This window comes from Passer montanus, unplaced genomic scaffold (genome assembly GCF_014805655.1).
Source record: "Passer montanus isolate IOZ18808 unplaced genomic scaffold, ASM1480565v1 scaffold7, whole genome shotgun sequence".
Taxonomy (NCBI): Eukaryota; Metazoa; Chordata; class Aves; order Passeriformes; family Passeridae; genus Passer; species Passer montanus.
Genome location: NW_024372147.1, coordinates 8,820,500 through 8,836,695, shown reverse-complemented (window position 1 = coordinate 8,836,695; position 16,196 = coordinate 8,820,500). Strand labels below are relative to the sequence as shown.

General features: G+C 36.8%; 1 protein-coding gene across 9 annotated transcripts in view; it reads right to left on the bottom strand.

Moving 5' to 3' along the window:
• NFIB (nuclear factor I B) overlaps nucleotides 1-16,196 on the bottom strand; it is a 171,491-nt gene that overhangs the window by 71,245 nt on the left and 84,050 nt on the right. For all 9 annotated transcript variants that reach the window (XR_005629925.1, XM_039729918.1, XM_039729919.1 and 6 more), the window contains exon 3: nucleotides 2,475-2,528. Coding sequence is in view for 8 of the 9 variants with exons in the window: in XM_039729918.1 (XP_039585852.1) it covers nucleotides 2,475-2,528 (54 nt within the window). In the remaining variant the exon portion in view is untranslated. The remainder of the gene's footprint in view (nucleotides 1-2,474; nucleotides 2,529-16,196) is intronic.

Sequence of the window (16,196 nt, the reverse complement as noted above, 5' to 3'; positions counted from 1 at the left end):
TTTCAGATTTATTTGCTTTCTATGTCCTTCCACCTTCTGAGACAGTAGAGTTTGTCAAATGTTACGTCTTCACCCACAGGTCTGCCCACAAGAAAACCTTTACAGTTGTCTGCTGCCTCCACAGGGCTCTGTTACTGGCCAAGATTACTCCTTACTGGAGTACAAGGTGACTCCTTACTGGTGGAGGGCTGGAGAGGCTGGACTCACTATAGGGTGTGATCCTCGCTAGTAAAATACATACTGCCACTTTGCTACTCCAAGTGCTAATATGGTCCTTCAAAAACAGAATTTTAAAACATGTTGAAGGAGAGTTGACCCTGCCTTCAGCTTCCCAAACCCAGATGCTACAAAAAAACTCCTTCAAAATTACAAGGGGTAAGTGTCCCAGATTGCAAGGCAAGATGCATTCTATTTGCCATCAGTATGGCAGTTGCCTCCTTACCTCTTCCACAACCACTCCTCCCTCTGGGGAGACATCTGCTGATAACAGGATATTGAATGTCACTGCATAACTGATAAGAACACAACATCCCATTGGGAGATGCTCCACCCAGAGGGAGGAGCCAAGCATTCTATACAGATATAATCTGGAGATTCTGGAATACCAGGCCAGCTTCTCCACTGGATTTCCCAGAGGAACAGCAGCTGCCTCTTCTTCCACTGGATCTTCAGAGGAAGACTACACCCTTTTCTACAGGATCCCTGGTCCAGCAGAACCACACCTGACACTACAGGAGGGCTGCAGCCAAATTTCCCACTGGACTGCTACCAACACCCAAACCAACAGGGTGTCAGGTTGTGTTCTGACTCTGTCAGTGTTGTTTTAGTTTACTGAATTGTTTATTTTATCCTTTTATTTTCTTCCCTATTAAAGAACTGTTATTCCTGCTCCCATTTTTTTTTTTTTTTTGCCTGAGAGCCCCTTGATTTAAAATATATAGCAACTGGGGGGCGGGGGGAGGTGGTTGACATTCTCCATTTCAGGGGAGGCTCCTGCCTTCCTTAGCAGGCACCTGTCTTTCCAAACCAAGACAGTAAGGTAATGCATATGGCTTTTCTTGCACTTACAGGAATGTTCTAAAAGCAAATAAATGTTTTACAGTTAAATGGTCTAAGTTTCAAAAACAGTAATTATCCATAGAGAAGCTTTTTATATTTATTTTATGAGTAAATTTGCTCCTTTGGGTTTTTAAATCACTATTCTACATAATGTAGGCATGTATTTAATAGAAAAAAGTGTCCAATTGAAACTGATAACAAACCTGCATGACGCCTTAAAAAAAAATATCACTTGCATTAGAGCTTAGAATGATGTTATTTGACTTGTTCTGCTCTCTTACCTCCAAAATACATCTGCTATCTTCAAGTATATGTATCTGGGGTTTATATGACAAGAATATGACTTTTTGTATAACAATCTTTGGTGGTTCTCCCACTTTTGGATATTCATACGCAATACACATGACATATTTCACAAATAGAAAATACTTTGATGATATGCATACTACAAAACTGTTCAACCACAAAGCAGACTGTTTATCCTAATGTTGCAACAGATCCAGAAAATATCCATGTATATGTTAACAGCCCAGCAACACAAAATCTTGGTCAGAATATGGTCCATTTCTGATTTAGAAGATCAAACTGAGTTAGTTGCAGCTTGTTTCAGATACACACACCTTCTGAGAAGATACAATGTGATGATGGTGGGTAGAGTCACTTCTTGGTCATTAAGAAGTGATAGTCTGTCTGTCACAATTGTTTGTCTTAGTCTGATAAAATTCATAACATGGCAAAGGTTTGCAATATTTACTAGCACAGCCCAGTTGGTTAGAAGGATAGCCTCATGAAAATTCAAGACACCTTTTTTCTAAACAAACTGGAATGGCAAAGGTGAGGTTTGATTTTCTCTTGTGTTTTCATTTTAAAAGAATCATTTAAAGGACCATTTACACTAACATCTCTCTCAAAGGAGTATCAAGTGTCACTAGCCATGATACATAACACATTCAAAGACTGCTCTGAGCTGATGCCAAAAAGTAATTTTAAATTAACACATTTTTATTTTATAAAGCACATATGAAAAGTAAAAAAGCTGGTAGCTCAGTCAGAGTTTAAACATAGGTCAATTTTCTTTTGCCTGAGATGAAAAAAAACTGGTAGCATTGGAAGACTTTTATAAAAATAAAGTTATTTGTGACCTTGTTTCCTTACTCCCACTTCCTTACCCATCTCCACTTAGAAAATTCTAAAAACCATGAGATGAAAGAAAAACTCCTTAGATAAAAATAATGTTGATGAAACAGCAGTTAAGGCACTGCCTGTTTAGTGGAACTAAAGTATCACAATTTATCCTGATTATACTTACCAGTGCAAGATAGGTTGCTGACCAATTAAACTCTCTTTAGATACTATCAGTAGTATCATTGTTCTCAAACAACGTTAGATGCACATGTTCTGGAACTTATATTTACCTGGTGGATTCTTGGCAGGATCATTGTGGCTTGGACTTCCTGGTTGTCCAGAATCTATAAAGAAATGAAAGAAATATTTTAATAATTTGATTTGCAAGTATCTCACAATCTTTTAATACCTTCTATTAACTATTAAACTAATGCTTTACTTTATTCTTTAAAGGTCATTTCCCTGACTTTCTATGTGAAGCATTATTGAACAAACACTCTACCTGTAATCTATTTTATGCAGATGTAGAAGCACTGTGAAAGACACAATGACCATAATAAGAGGAACTTGTAGATCACTGAACAAGGACAAGAGAGTCATTCAGTTAAATACTAAAGTTGTAAACACATTTACAAGGGCACCTTTTCATTCCCTTTCCCTCCATCCCCCAAATATAATATTGCATCATGAGCAAAGCAGAGGTAACTTCTTCTCAGGCAATGACCAGAAAGACACACTGGATCAGGCAACTGGTGGTGCTTGCAGTGATGAGGCCTGTTGCTTTAGCTTTTCCTTAAGGCACAAAGGCCTACATTACTTCCACAGACTCATGACTGCAATGAGGATGTGACAGTCTGTTTAAATACAATATGGTCTTTGTGTTCCTAGCCTGTGAGAACTGCTGTTGTGAAATTAAGATTATGTAATGTAAAAACTATCAAAACTCAAACACTGTAGAGTTCAAACTATGTTCTTTTGCACCTACATGCACCATACATGCACCTATTCAATCAAGAGGAGAAGGTAATTCCATGTTAATACACTAAATAATAAATTATATCCATATTCATAAAAACAGTTTCTTTTAAAAGCATCTACTTTTCACCGTATTCCCACAATAATACAACAAAACCCTGCTCCACTGCAAGAAATTAACAAAGATATAAAAAACAAAAAATGCAGAGAGAAAGAAAAAAATTAAACACCACCATTTTTTTCCACATACAGGCTGGTTCTGTTTTAGAGTCTGAATAAAAAATACTAATTTTTTTTAATGTAGTGGTGTTATTTCTAGCATAAGACAACAAAAAGATTGCATCGTAGCACCATAGAAACTGCTACCACCAAATGAACTCCAGATGGATCTAAATTGTTGAGTGTGTTACTGCTTACAGTGCCCTAATTAAAGAATAAACAATACAGAAAAGAAGAAAAGTTTATATCGACACATATTTTTCGTTCAATTAGCATTACTTCTTTTTATAGCTAATGTAGCCTTCATCTTACAATGACAGGTTCCCTCTACCTGCTACAAGAAGTTCATTGAATTCTGTTGCCACCTGTTACGCATGTTCATAAACACAGCTTGACTCACATGTCTCTCAAGCACTTTAACACAAGCTTGATTCTACAGAAGATTTTAACTGAGGTGGAAATCCTTTTCACAGCTCAGGTTCTACTAAGCTGATCTGAATGGCAGTCATTCCAAAATATATACATCTGGGGAGCTACCTAAGTACTGGAATTCTGAGGCACATGTGCAACTCAGTTCCAATGGTGTTTAAAAAAAAACAACAAACTTTTCCAATACTGAATTAAATCACTCTTGTGCACAATAAAATACACATTGAATAGGAAATTTCCCATGAAATTTCATCTATCTTCTTCAGCCTCGGGCAGGAAACATGAAGGGCAAGACTATGAGTTGGATTCTGCCCTTACCCCAGGTTTGGCACGTGGGTACTCTTAGGACGTCCTATTGTGCAGATAGTATGCAGCCATTCACTATGTCTGGTTCTTTGCATGATATGATACTTTCCTTAAAAGAATTAAATCAAGTTAATTGAAAACTTAACCAGCTACAAGAAATGCTAAGAGTCTAATGTTTCTCCACATATGGGCTAATTTGTGGAGAATCATCCTTTTTCCTGTGTGAATTAGATGTTCTTCTAATAGACATTCTTTGAGTCTACAAACTATACACAACGCTATGTAAATACAAATTATAAGAGAAGATAAATTTTACACAGCAATGGCCCAAGTGTAAAACTACTGCAAATGTGTTGCTAAATGAACTGTCAATTTGGTAGTAGAAAAACCCAATAAAGCTTGAACAACATAGCTTCAGGATCACAAAGATTTGAAAATAGAAAATAACTGTTGAAGTTTTCTCCTGTCAAAATTAATTTTTAAAAAGAAGAAAGTGAAGTAATTTTTCAGATCTTGCACAGCAATTTTCCTTTACTTCTAGTTTCTGGATTCAGGATTTAAAGATTTATGGCAGTTTGAACAATTGTTATTATAGTAAGAAATTTAGCAAATAATTTTATAATTATAGGGATAAACAGTTGGCTATGTATTATAATTTTCCAGTTAGACTTAGCTTTGGGTTTTGTTAACTACTCAGTAATCATGGCTTTTACGTATTGATTCTCAATCTGTGTTTTTTGAGATCTCAACGAGACTTTGAGAAAGCAAAGGATTACTGAAGAAGAATATCACAAGAAACTTATCTAAGCCTTCACTAAATGCAGTTGAAAAATCAAAGACTTTTATTCTGTATGAGAGCATCAAGCCATGGAACTCTGCACTTAAAACACAGAAAAGCATCTGATCCTCAAGATGAAAGACACAGACTTGAGATGGCCTGTGATGATCCAATTCTCTTACCAATGTCAGTAATTACAAAGAACTCTTCTGTTTTGATTGGATGCACATAGCTTTGCAAAGTACAAAAGAATCATGGTCATTATAGGATTAAATTATATTAATAATATAAACAGAACACTGAATGAACAGATATATTGGAGCAATGCTCATCTAAAAAAGGGAGTTAGAGGCATTTTTGGGAAGCCACAGAAGCTACAGAAAAGCTTGTTAAGACACTTTAAATGTTTCTTTGTCCTCATCTGTGCAAGACCACTAATTAACAATACGAGCCCTTTCTTCCAGGAAGGGGAGATGGAGAAAGACATAAAACAAATGCATTGTCTAGCTGAATTTGCATTCAATTGTCCCAGCAAATAAATCTCACACATTAAGAAATTTAAAAAATAAAAAAAAAATCCAACAATTAAAAGGAAATCAAATCACCAAAAGAAAACTCAAGCAACTTCATAAGTTAGAAGACAGATGAAAAGATACACAACAAGAAGCAAATCAAATCCCATCATGTTTATGCAATGAAACTGAAATTTTTGTGATTTTCATTTAGGTAGCTCCCAACTGTAAGTTCCCCTAGTTTTGTTGTTGCTCTTGTTGTCATAGTGACTGATAGGGAGCAAAAGATCTCCTATATCTACCATTTACCCAATATGGCTTTCATGTGCACCTCACAGCTACAGTAGCACATCTACTCTGCTCTTCTTGGTGCTGACTGATAAAACTTATCTTTGATAAGTTTTTGTCCCATGGATGAACAATTTATATGAAACAGGTTCAAGCCAGACTTTACTTTTAACAGGTCATGTAACCCTAATGCACTTTATATATATAAATAATATATAAATATTATTTTTTTATATATATATAACTTATCATGATTTAGCATGGCTATCTCCAAGACATTCAAACTCTATATCAAATTACTCTTGTTTCTAGGAGACTGCATGAAAGGATGAGATGAGGAGCTGACATATATTTAATACTTCATTTTTCCTATGCTTTCATTTCCAGGGGTTGATCACAATGAGCATCTATGAGTGCAGGTAACTGTCAATGCAGCCAGAGTTAAGACTAACTGACTGCTGAGGCCTGCTTCAAATGAGAAAATAAGCTTCCATTTTCCCTGTGGTACACTAGGAAAAGTCTTGGAGTCATAAGACATAGGAAAATTTTAAAAAGCTGTACCCATTAAATCCATGTAGCAAAGGATGAGATGCTCTCTCCCTTTGAACCACATTGTCTTTGACAAGCAGGAAGGACGCCCATGCCAGCAAAGCCAAGCAAGTCACACTGTTGTTCACCAGCTTCCTGAAGGATTTTTAGTACTGGTCACCTCAGTAACCTACCCATTCACTTTTCAGCTGATATGATACTCTCTTTTAAAAGTAAGCTGCTATACCTTCCTTATCCCCAACCTGTACAAGAAATTTTGGTTTTAAGGCTCTCTGTTAGAGCATAATATCAAAGGCATTGAAAACAAGTAGCAGCAGAATGTTAAAATCGAAAAATATTTTCTAAAGTCAGTATTGTGGAAACAAGTAGATTGTCCACAGGCATCACACTAATGAAATGAACTTTTTTAGTGGTTTCAGTGAACACATTTCTATTTGCCACAGGCTATGAGGACAGCCTTTAACCAGCTTCAGCTGATCTCAGCTGATAGACACTAATTTAATCATTCACCAACAGGTAAATACACCTTGCTCTTTGATAGTATCTGATTTTGGTATGAGGGATAAGGTACCATAGAGATGTGGCCATTACCAAACCATGTATGACATTGTTCAAACTTTCACATTCATATACAGCACTTGACACCTGACAGAGTCACTATCATAAACAAGAATCGCAACCACCTTCCAGAGTGTCAGGATTACTTTGCCATCTGACATCACTTGACACAAATTAATTTACCCCTGAAAATCACAATATCACAGGTTACCATAGTGTGGTAGAGACCTCGGAATGTCTTCCATCTCAGCCCCTGCCTAATCAGTTCTTGATCTCTCAAAGACTCTCAGAACATCCATAGCAAAGAAAAGTAAGACATCTTCCTCTTCTCCATAGCAAACAACCTGAGCAGCAAAATTCCATAAAACAAATAATTTCCTCTTGTACTTTAAATCTTTACATTGACTTATTATTACTCTCATTTTACTACATAATTACCTTTTACTGCCTACACTATTTCACCTTGACAAAGCAACTGATTGGTTTGACAAGCTTCCCAAACAATTGTAACAATTTAGTTTTGAAAAGCAGTGTCTTTCTTTGTGTCACCTTTCTCTATCAGACAACAGAGACCATCTGTACTATTTTAATAGCATTATTCACACCAACTCTTGTGGTTGGTGTGAATAATGCTATTAAAGTGGTTTAATGCATTATCCACTGAAAAGTGGATAGTATCTAGTAAAAGGCTGCTATAAACATAGAAATGCTAGTGTCACCCTTTTTTTCATAAGTGATAAAAACAAGACGAAATAGCCTCAAGTTGCACCAAGGGAGGTTTAGTTTTGACAATGGGAAATAATTATTCACCAAAAGGTGGCCAGCCATTGGAATCAGCTGCCTAGGGAAGTCAGAAAGTCATCTTCCATGGACGAATTTCACAGACCCATAGATGTGACCGTTAGGAGCATAGTTTAATGGTGGACTTGGCAATGTTAGGCTTACAGTTGGACTTCAAGATTTTAAAGATGTTTTTCAACCTAAAGGAATCCATGATGATATATCCCTGAAGAGATACGGTATACAGCACAGTTCACAGAAGGAGAAAGTAGCGCCTTAAAAAACAAGTAGGGCTTCACTACACGAAAGAGATGTTTGCCCTTGCATATTTCCCAACAGTATATACTTGTTAGCAATATGTGTTCATGACACCCAGACTGGAAACATCCACAACACTGAATCAGTGACTTCTTTTAAAAACATTGTTCTGCTGCCCTGATTCTGCAAGAACTTCCTCTGTGTTTATAAGATAGCTCTGCTATTGCACTGGGTAACTACACAAAGAGCTAATCCTATACATTTTTATTGTGCTTCATATTCAACTGGTGGTAGATGAGCAGCATAGAGAAGTGACCCAGGAGGCATGGTTAGGACCTCTCAGGAGACCAGTGAAACAGCAGGACCTTCCCTGAAGGCTGGATGTGATCATCCTTTGCAGCCAGACGTCATCAGTGTCCATGTGTCATACAGAAGCTGTAAAAGTGATTTAGGTTCTTTACATCAAAAGAGTGCTGCTGTCTAACCTTCACCAACCCGAAAAAGGCAGCAAAGAACAGAGCTGATTGGACTCAGGGCTCAGACCATGGAGGCGCTGCTGCTGGGAGCTGGTCAGGACAGACAGCAGAAGCTGGGCTCAGTTTTCAATTCAGTTTAAAATTGTATGCTTTGGACTGGGGACACAGCAAGAGCCATCAGCTCACCCGTTTCACGACATGCCCCCGTGCTCTCCCACCCCAGAGAATCTCGCCTGCGGCTGGGTAAAACCCCATGTCTCTGCCACTGGAGGAGTATCCCCATGCCTGGTATTGTCGGGGTAATGCCAGTGCCATGTGGGCTGGCAGTGAGATGGTGTGTGATGGGCTGGGGCATCAGAGCCCAATGGGTCATGGCAGTGACCTGCTTCACCTCCTCTGTTATCAGCAGATCTACCTCTGCCAAGTCACCCCACTGGCCGTTGTCAAGACAGTTAACTTTCCTTCAGAGTGTTTTAATTAGGTAAATAAAAAATGGTAATTAAATCAACATTACGTAATATGTTTCTGATTTGTAATCTCATTTAAATTAATTAACTGACTCCATCCTTGTTTAGTTTTTAAACTGCCCTAGTTAAGAAGTGGAGCTCTGGGAGTAAATTCAGATTCTATATAGTTGAAGGAAATTCAAGGACCTAGAAGCATTTATGAGAATGAAAATAATAATATGCATAGTAAGATTTTCAGCTTGACATCTCATGCACAGATCTATCTTTTTAATTTAAATTCATTTATTTTTTTATATAACATAAGTCACAACACTTATTTATTCAAAATATTTCTTATACAAATTATAAAGACCATATGTTGCTCATATTGAAAACTGAACAAATTTCCCCAGCTGTGTTATAAGTTGTGCATGGAATATACACATATCTATGTATGCACACACACGCACACATGCGTATTTTTAAGTTAAGAGAAGGGTTACATTTTTTCATGGCCTGAAACAAATATTTCCCATACCTCATAATATTAGTTGAGCTCTTTCTTGACAAGTATATTAAGAAGAGATTTACATAGGTATCAGGCCACATGTGGATGAATGTGAAAGAATGACATTTCTTTCCAAAAGTCGTTGGATTCAGTAGGAAAAGATGAGATATGAATGCTTAATTTTCTCCATCTGGAACATACTGTGGATACTACTATAGTCACAAATACTCAGAAATCAGTTTTGGAAACCAAGAAGACCTCTTCCATTAAGGTATGTCTCATAAAGGGTTTTTTTACTGATTCTTCAGAAAATCAAAAGTGAAATGTAGAACACAGTGGAAGATTTATTGTGATGTTTAGAAAAGGAAGAAATTACATTAGAGACTATATTAATTTAAAAGTTCATATTTGCAAGCAAATAATAGGAATTTCCTTGCATATGCCTTCAGCTAAATAGTAAACCATCCACTTTATTCTGTTCTGTAACACAGAGTTGACCCTGATGTATATGCAATGTGTATTGCTGACATCTTTACAGAATCACAGAACCAATTAAGTTGGAATAGACCTCTGAGATTATTGAGTCCAACCTATGATTGAATCCCACCTCGTTAGCTAGAAACAGCACATGCCAGACACTGCATTAAGAGACAGATCCAGTCTTTTCTTAAACACCTCCAGGGATGGTGACACCACCACCTCCCTGGGCAGCCCATTACCATTTCTAGACACCCTTTCTGTGAAGAAATTCTTCCTGACATCCACCTTGAACCTGCTGCATGGATTCTGGTTTCAGGGAAGCTAATGTAGATTCTACCACCGAGTCCCATGCAATCAGGATTTCATTTTCTGTTGAACTGTAGAGCAGTAAAGCAAAAAGAGTTCAGGGAGAAAAAAAATCACATTTCCACTACATAAGACAACATCCTTAGGCCAGGGATAAGGATGACAGGAATAAGAAAAAAATCAGTTTTGTCAACATGAATCACAGAGAGAGGTTGTTAAAATCAAGGAAAAGTTGCTCCATCAAGTTTTGGATGAAGCATTTTATGGTAAATTACAGTTTAAAAGAACAAAAAAAACACAGTTCAGCAAATACTGTAGGACAGATCTGCATTTTTTTCTTCCAAGTGCATTGCACTCTCCACTAAATCATATAGTAATAAAAGACAGATTCCTCAGCAGTTCAGACATTTACAATCGTATGCTACTTAAGTTACTTCTAAGAGACATGGGGCATAAGGAACGCCATAGTTCTGTGGATCTTCAAGTAACACATTTTTTTATCAGAGATCTTTGTGCAAAAAAAAAGTCTCCAATAGAAGTATATACACATGTTCTTTATAAAGTGGGTTTAATTTCATCTGCTGTAATCTAAAAGTTCATAGACAAAATATGCACCACTGTGCCTAACCATATTCACACACACACACACACTCACAATTAAAACAACGTAACCATGACAAAAGATTAAATCTATTAATGGGCACTAAGTACATTATATACAAGACCTGGCTGAAAAAAAGCAACCCAGGTCTTCGTGCCAGTGGTTTAAAACTTGATTTTAATTGCATATGTGCTCATAGGCTCCATGTTTACACACAAGTTTGTAACAAATTATGAGAAAGTACTGAAGCAATAGTGATAAAAAAATTATCACCTATGAATTAATTTTCTCTCTACTTTGACCTTTTACAGTAGATAAAAATTAGAAGTAGCTAGAAAAATGATGTGCCCCAGCAGAAATTAAAATGTAGAACTGACTAAAGCATACAAATGTATGACCAACTCAGTTTTGAGTTTGTGCAACGATGTTCTACAAATAATGCAAGGATTTATTTTTAAAGCATGTAATTTACAAAGAAAAAAATTATCTTAGTTTAAACCATGTAAACCATGACTTTCAAGTTTAAAACAAAGCGATTTTAAAGAACATTTTTTCCACAGGTTCCTCATCTCCCTACTAGCAACAGTGCTGCTGTTGCAGTTGAATTGGTCAAAAGCTATTACAAACTATTACAATTAATAAAAAAGTACTCACGTATTACATATTTGATCGTATTCATTTGTGCCTGCCCAACATAACTCTGTAGTTTTGTGGCTAATATCACATGCAGTATCTGTTTGAAATTCTATAGTTTTGACTGGATATTACATATCACTACTTTTAAGTTCCCTAATTTTTAATTTCCCTTACTTTCTAATCATCTATGTAGGTAAAGTTCCCTGACAGGGACTATTGTACCTGATAGGTACAATACCAGCTACAGTTTTGCAAGATACTAAACTATGCTTGCCCATTCAATATACAGCAGAGGTTGCTTTTGCTTTTTCAATTTTGTTTTATTTACAAAAGTTGGCACATGTTCTTGCAGTACCTAAGGGTATTATATACTTGAAAAAAGGATACTACTTTTTATCTAAAAAAACCCACATGGCTCAAATTCCAAGGCTTTCATTTTTATTGCTTACTAGTTGTTGGGGGTTTTTTGCATGAATAAAAATTGAGTGCTAATTAAGGGGGGGGTCAGAGGGAAGAATGAGGGAGAACAAAAACCCTGACTCAAAATTCTTGCTGCACCTGGTAATTTGCCAGTGCCTTGAATACTATTTAACTATCCACTGTTTCTAAGGCTTATTTTCTTACCATTACTCTATCACAGCAGGACCTTGAGAAAGTTATCAAGAGTGGTTTGGTCTGCAGCTATAAAAAAAGTCTTTGGAGTTAAAAAATCTTGTACATGTTTACTGAAAATATATCAAAACTTCAAGTCTGTGTATAAAGCAAAATACCTTGTACCACCCAACAGCCCCAAGACATGAATGATTAACCTTAAATATTCAACATTGCCTATAACTGCAGATTTAAATTCTTATTAAAGACCCTCTAATACTAAAAAAACACTTTCTGCTAGCTAAATATATAAAATAAAATCCAAACAGAAATTTCCATTTTAATGACCCTTTATATTCATGTATCTGTGTATATATGTGTGTGTGTGCATAAATTATAAATTCATATAGATTCCGGCTTATCTCGCTTATAGCCAATGTTTGGGCTTTGAGAAGGGGGAAGTCTAATGGGTTAAATATGTTGACTCTCTTGTGCACTGCTGAAAGAACAGAAATAAATGTGAACAGCACTTTCAAAACAGCCTTCCTCACAGAAATATTTGAGATTTTTCAAAAAAGTTTAGAGCAAAAAATAGCAACTTCAGACTTGTACTGCCCTTCTTCTGTAAACAGTACTAATCATTTTCCCTATTGTGCACCCATTTAGCAGGTTCAAGATTCAGTTTAATATCTTACGTGTATTAAAGCCCCTTAGCAGCTCTGTTTTCCTAAACAAATGGGTTAAAAACACGTGATCTGAAGGGGTTAGATGAGACACAATATACTGCACAATAGTTCAGTTGTATGCACTGAAATTATGGCAGACCTTTTTACGACTGATTTCAACCATGTGACAATACTCTAATGGAAACCTGAAACTCATTTTGCTTTACCTTCTTCCCTTCTGCCCATCTCTTCTTGCTCCACAAAAATACACAACACACCTTGTTTGGTTCTGAAATGAGAACATTATTACAGCTCCCTTTTCAGCCCAGACTTCTTTTGGTGTGGTTGTTACTAGCACTCCAGAGCAGTGTAAAGTCAATCTGCCTGTGTTCCCTGAGCAATTTAAGGAGAATCCAGAAAAGTGCACAATGCCAAGTCTAAACTTCATTCACATCTACCTAATTTTGAGCAGTTCAGGTTTCTGTGTAGTTCCTAGAATTTGTATTGATATGCAAATGAGACCAATTGGCTAGTTTGACATTAAATTTTACATTTATGAACAGTTGTATTAAGCAAATCTCTAAAGCCCCAAAATGCTTTTAAGCTTTCAAGTAGTTTTCCAGGAGGTGTTGTACCTCTGAATAACAATTGTATCCCTTTAATGCCAGCTTAAAAGTGAAGCATGAACAACAATGGAGCCTTTTCAGGACAGCAGTATGATATCAGTAATGGCAAGCACATGAGAAAATACAATTCTCACGTGAAATTCACCTTGGCCTAGGGCTGTGTTTCTCCACCCAGTGGGTGTGACTGACAGGCAAACATTGAAGAGAGCCCACTAGTAAGTCACACATTACACTTATAAAAACAAACCAAGAAAAACAAAACAAACCAAAAGGAAAAAAAAAAAAAAAAAAAAGGGCACTGATTCCAGGACACAGCACAGTTAAGTCTGCTGGTCAGAATTCCTCCCAGATTGCTTCCCTCCCTGCCCCCACCTCCACAAAAGTGTGAAGCTGCCTCATAGCAGTAAACACGTCTCATATGATACTCTTCTGTTCAATGGCTCACATTCATTTCCACGTGTGGAAGGAGAACTATGGGGTGTGACCTGCCTGCAGTAGAGCATATGAACATCAGGACTGGTAAAAGAAGCACTCCAACAGCAGCAAAGCAATCTCCAGAAACTAAGCACAGACCAGCACATTGTTTGACCAATTTTTCTAAAGTAATTCTGGCGTTACTTTTCCTACATACGCAATTGCTAAAATTAAAGCTGTGTAACAACATTAAAGCAAATTCCATATCAAGTCAGTTTGTCTGCTCTAAGTCTAAAGCCCTGTGTCCCTCCCAGGAAACACTAGGAATATTGTAGGGATTCTTTCTTCTATTTTAATCAAATGAACAACGAAATCACTTCCATATCCATAGCTAATGATAACAGCATGATGTAAGTGTTCAGAAGATGGAAACAGTACATGAAGACAGATAGCCATGACAATAAGAATAAAACTAAAGTTTTATATCAAGTTTAGTCTAAAGGTTACCACAGTTTGTTACACAGTATGTGACTGTATATAGAAGACAGCCCAGAAAACATCACTCTAGGAAGTGTGAAGCTTGCAAACCTACAGGGTTTTTCATATACTACTTGGCTCAGTCACAGCAAGTGCAGGTATCTTTGCACCGTTCTCACCTACACCATTTCAAACAACGCACCACAGCCCAACATTAAGTTCATGTAGAATACAGGCAATCACATGAGGATCTTTCCGCAAAGGCATATGTCAACACCAAAAGGATAGCTGCCTTCCCAAATGTATTAGCATAAGTCTATTTTAATAAGCAGCAGATGGAAAAAAATGTAATCAGTGTGTTGCAGCGTTACAAAAAAAAATACTAGACTAAACACACATAAAAGCATTCACATGTCAAAAAATGACAGTTATTAAGATATAAGGTATGAAAAAAGAAGTGCACTGATTTTAGGGCAGAACAAGGTAAATTCTCTGGACAGTATCTTTTCATGAGATTAGTAGGGAAGAGTGATGGAAAACTGACATAGTTTTGCATACTTGCAGCTGTCCACAACCAATATTTGACCCTGAAAAGGGCACAGTTACCCCATTAAAAACTTTGGCAGCTCCATTTACTCAGAATCTAGGTCTATAATTAACTTTAGGCATACTGTATTGTTAAAGATTCACTGTATTCTTAAATTGTTTAGGATTTACTCTAAGATAACTTGCAGCTACCTGTATTCTTTTCCCTATCTCCTTTTTTGCATTGTCTCTTTACCTTCCTTGTGGCACCACTATATGCTTTGGAATATTCTTCAACCCTGCAATTTTTTGCAGTGCCCAGGAAAACATTTTTAGTTAAACAATGTAAAACCACTAAGAGTTGTACAGGTTTCTTGCTCATCTGAATAAGAGGCAACACAGTGCTGCTTATTATAAAATTATTATGAAATTATTATTATCATGCCTATTGCTGAAGGCATCCTTGTGTTTTGTTTTATTTTGCTTCTTGCCATTACTTTAAAGAAACACCTTCTCTTTAAGAGTGTGTAGAGTAGGGGAGAGGATGAGAGGATGATGAGTAAAGTTTCCTTTGAAGACTGACTGAAATAGTAAGTAACTGTGCTGTGCAACCTGGGCTTTGATGAATCATCTGAACAGAAGGCTTACCCTACAAGTATGGAACTTTAAAACTCTTGGTCAACAGTTACTGCATTTAAGGTTACTATCACCAGTCTTAGGTTAAAACTTGGAGGTTAAAACAACAGAAGAATGTAATTATCAAGAAACACTACAGGAATAGAAGTGGTAGATATGTTTTTCTGCTTCTATCTCACATGGTGAGGAGTTGCTGAACCACAATCAGAAAAATTAATTTTATTTAAGAGAAAGTAGGTAAAACCATACAGTTCAGGAGTTTTCAGATTTATGTTGATGACGTTTCTTTAAGCTGCATACTTATTATTAGAATTTTCCAAGTATAAATATTACAGAAAGCCAAATTTTCTTAGGGGTTACAACAGGGTCACAAATATTCATGCAGCTGCAGATACAACTGCCGAGATCTGTAGTACTAAATTCCAAAGGAACTTGACTCCTAAATATAGCAAAAGAGCAAGAGTAAGCAAAATCAATTGGGTGAGGAAGGGGAGAGACATAAATTCACAAAACCAAAAGGTTAGTCTATATCTTAAGCACTTAGAATTCCTTAAGAGGAATTTTAAGAAAGCTTCAGTGCTCCCTGCCACCATGAGCACTTTTTAGAACTATAATCTATACACTCTTCTGCAAAAACTTCTCTGTATGCCTGTGTCAGCTATGTGGTGTGTACTTTCCATTTAGCCAAATACAGAAGAATAGAAGGGAAATACAAATGTTGTCATAGGTGATTTCAAGCCTTAGTTGTTTGACCTTTTTGTATAAGCTTTTGGCATCTGTGACTTGGCAGGCAGAATGCAGGCCAAGCCAGAACAAAGAGGAAGACAGGAAGCAGAAAGCTGGCCATGTCTCCTTGGCAGTCAGCATTGCAACAGGGTGAAAAACCATGTTGTTGCCAAACCAGAAACAGTGGGGGAAGCCCAGATAGTTGGCAAGTCACATACGGCTGTATTGTACATCCTAAACACTAAAT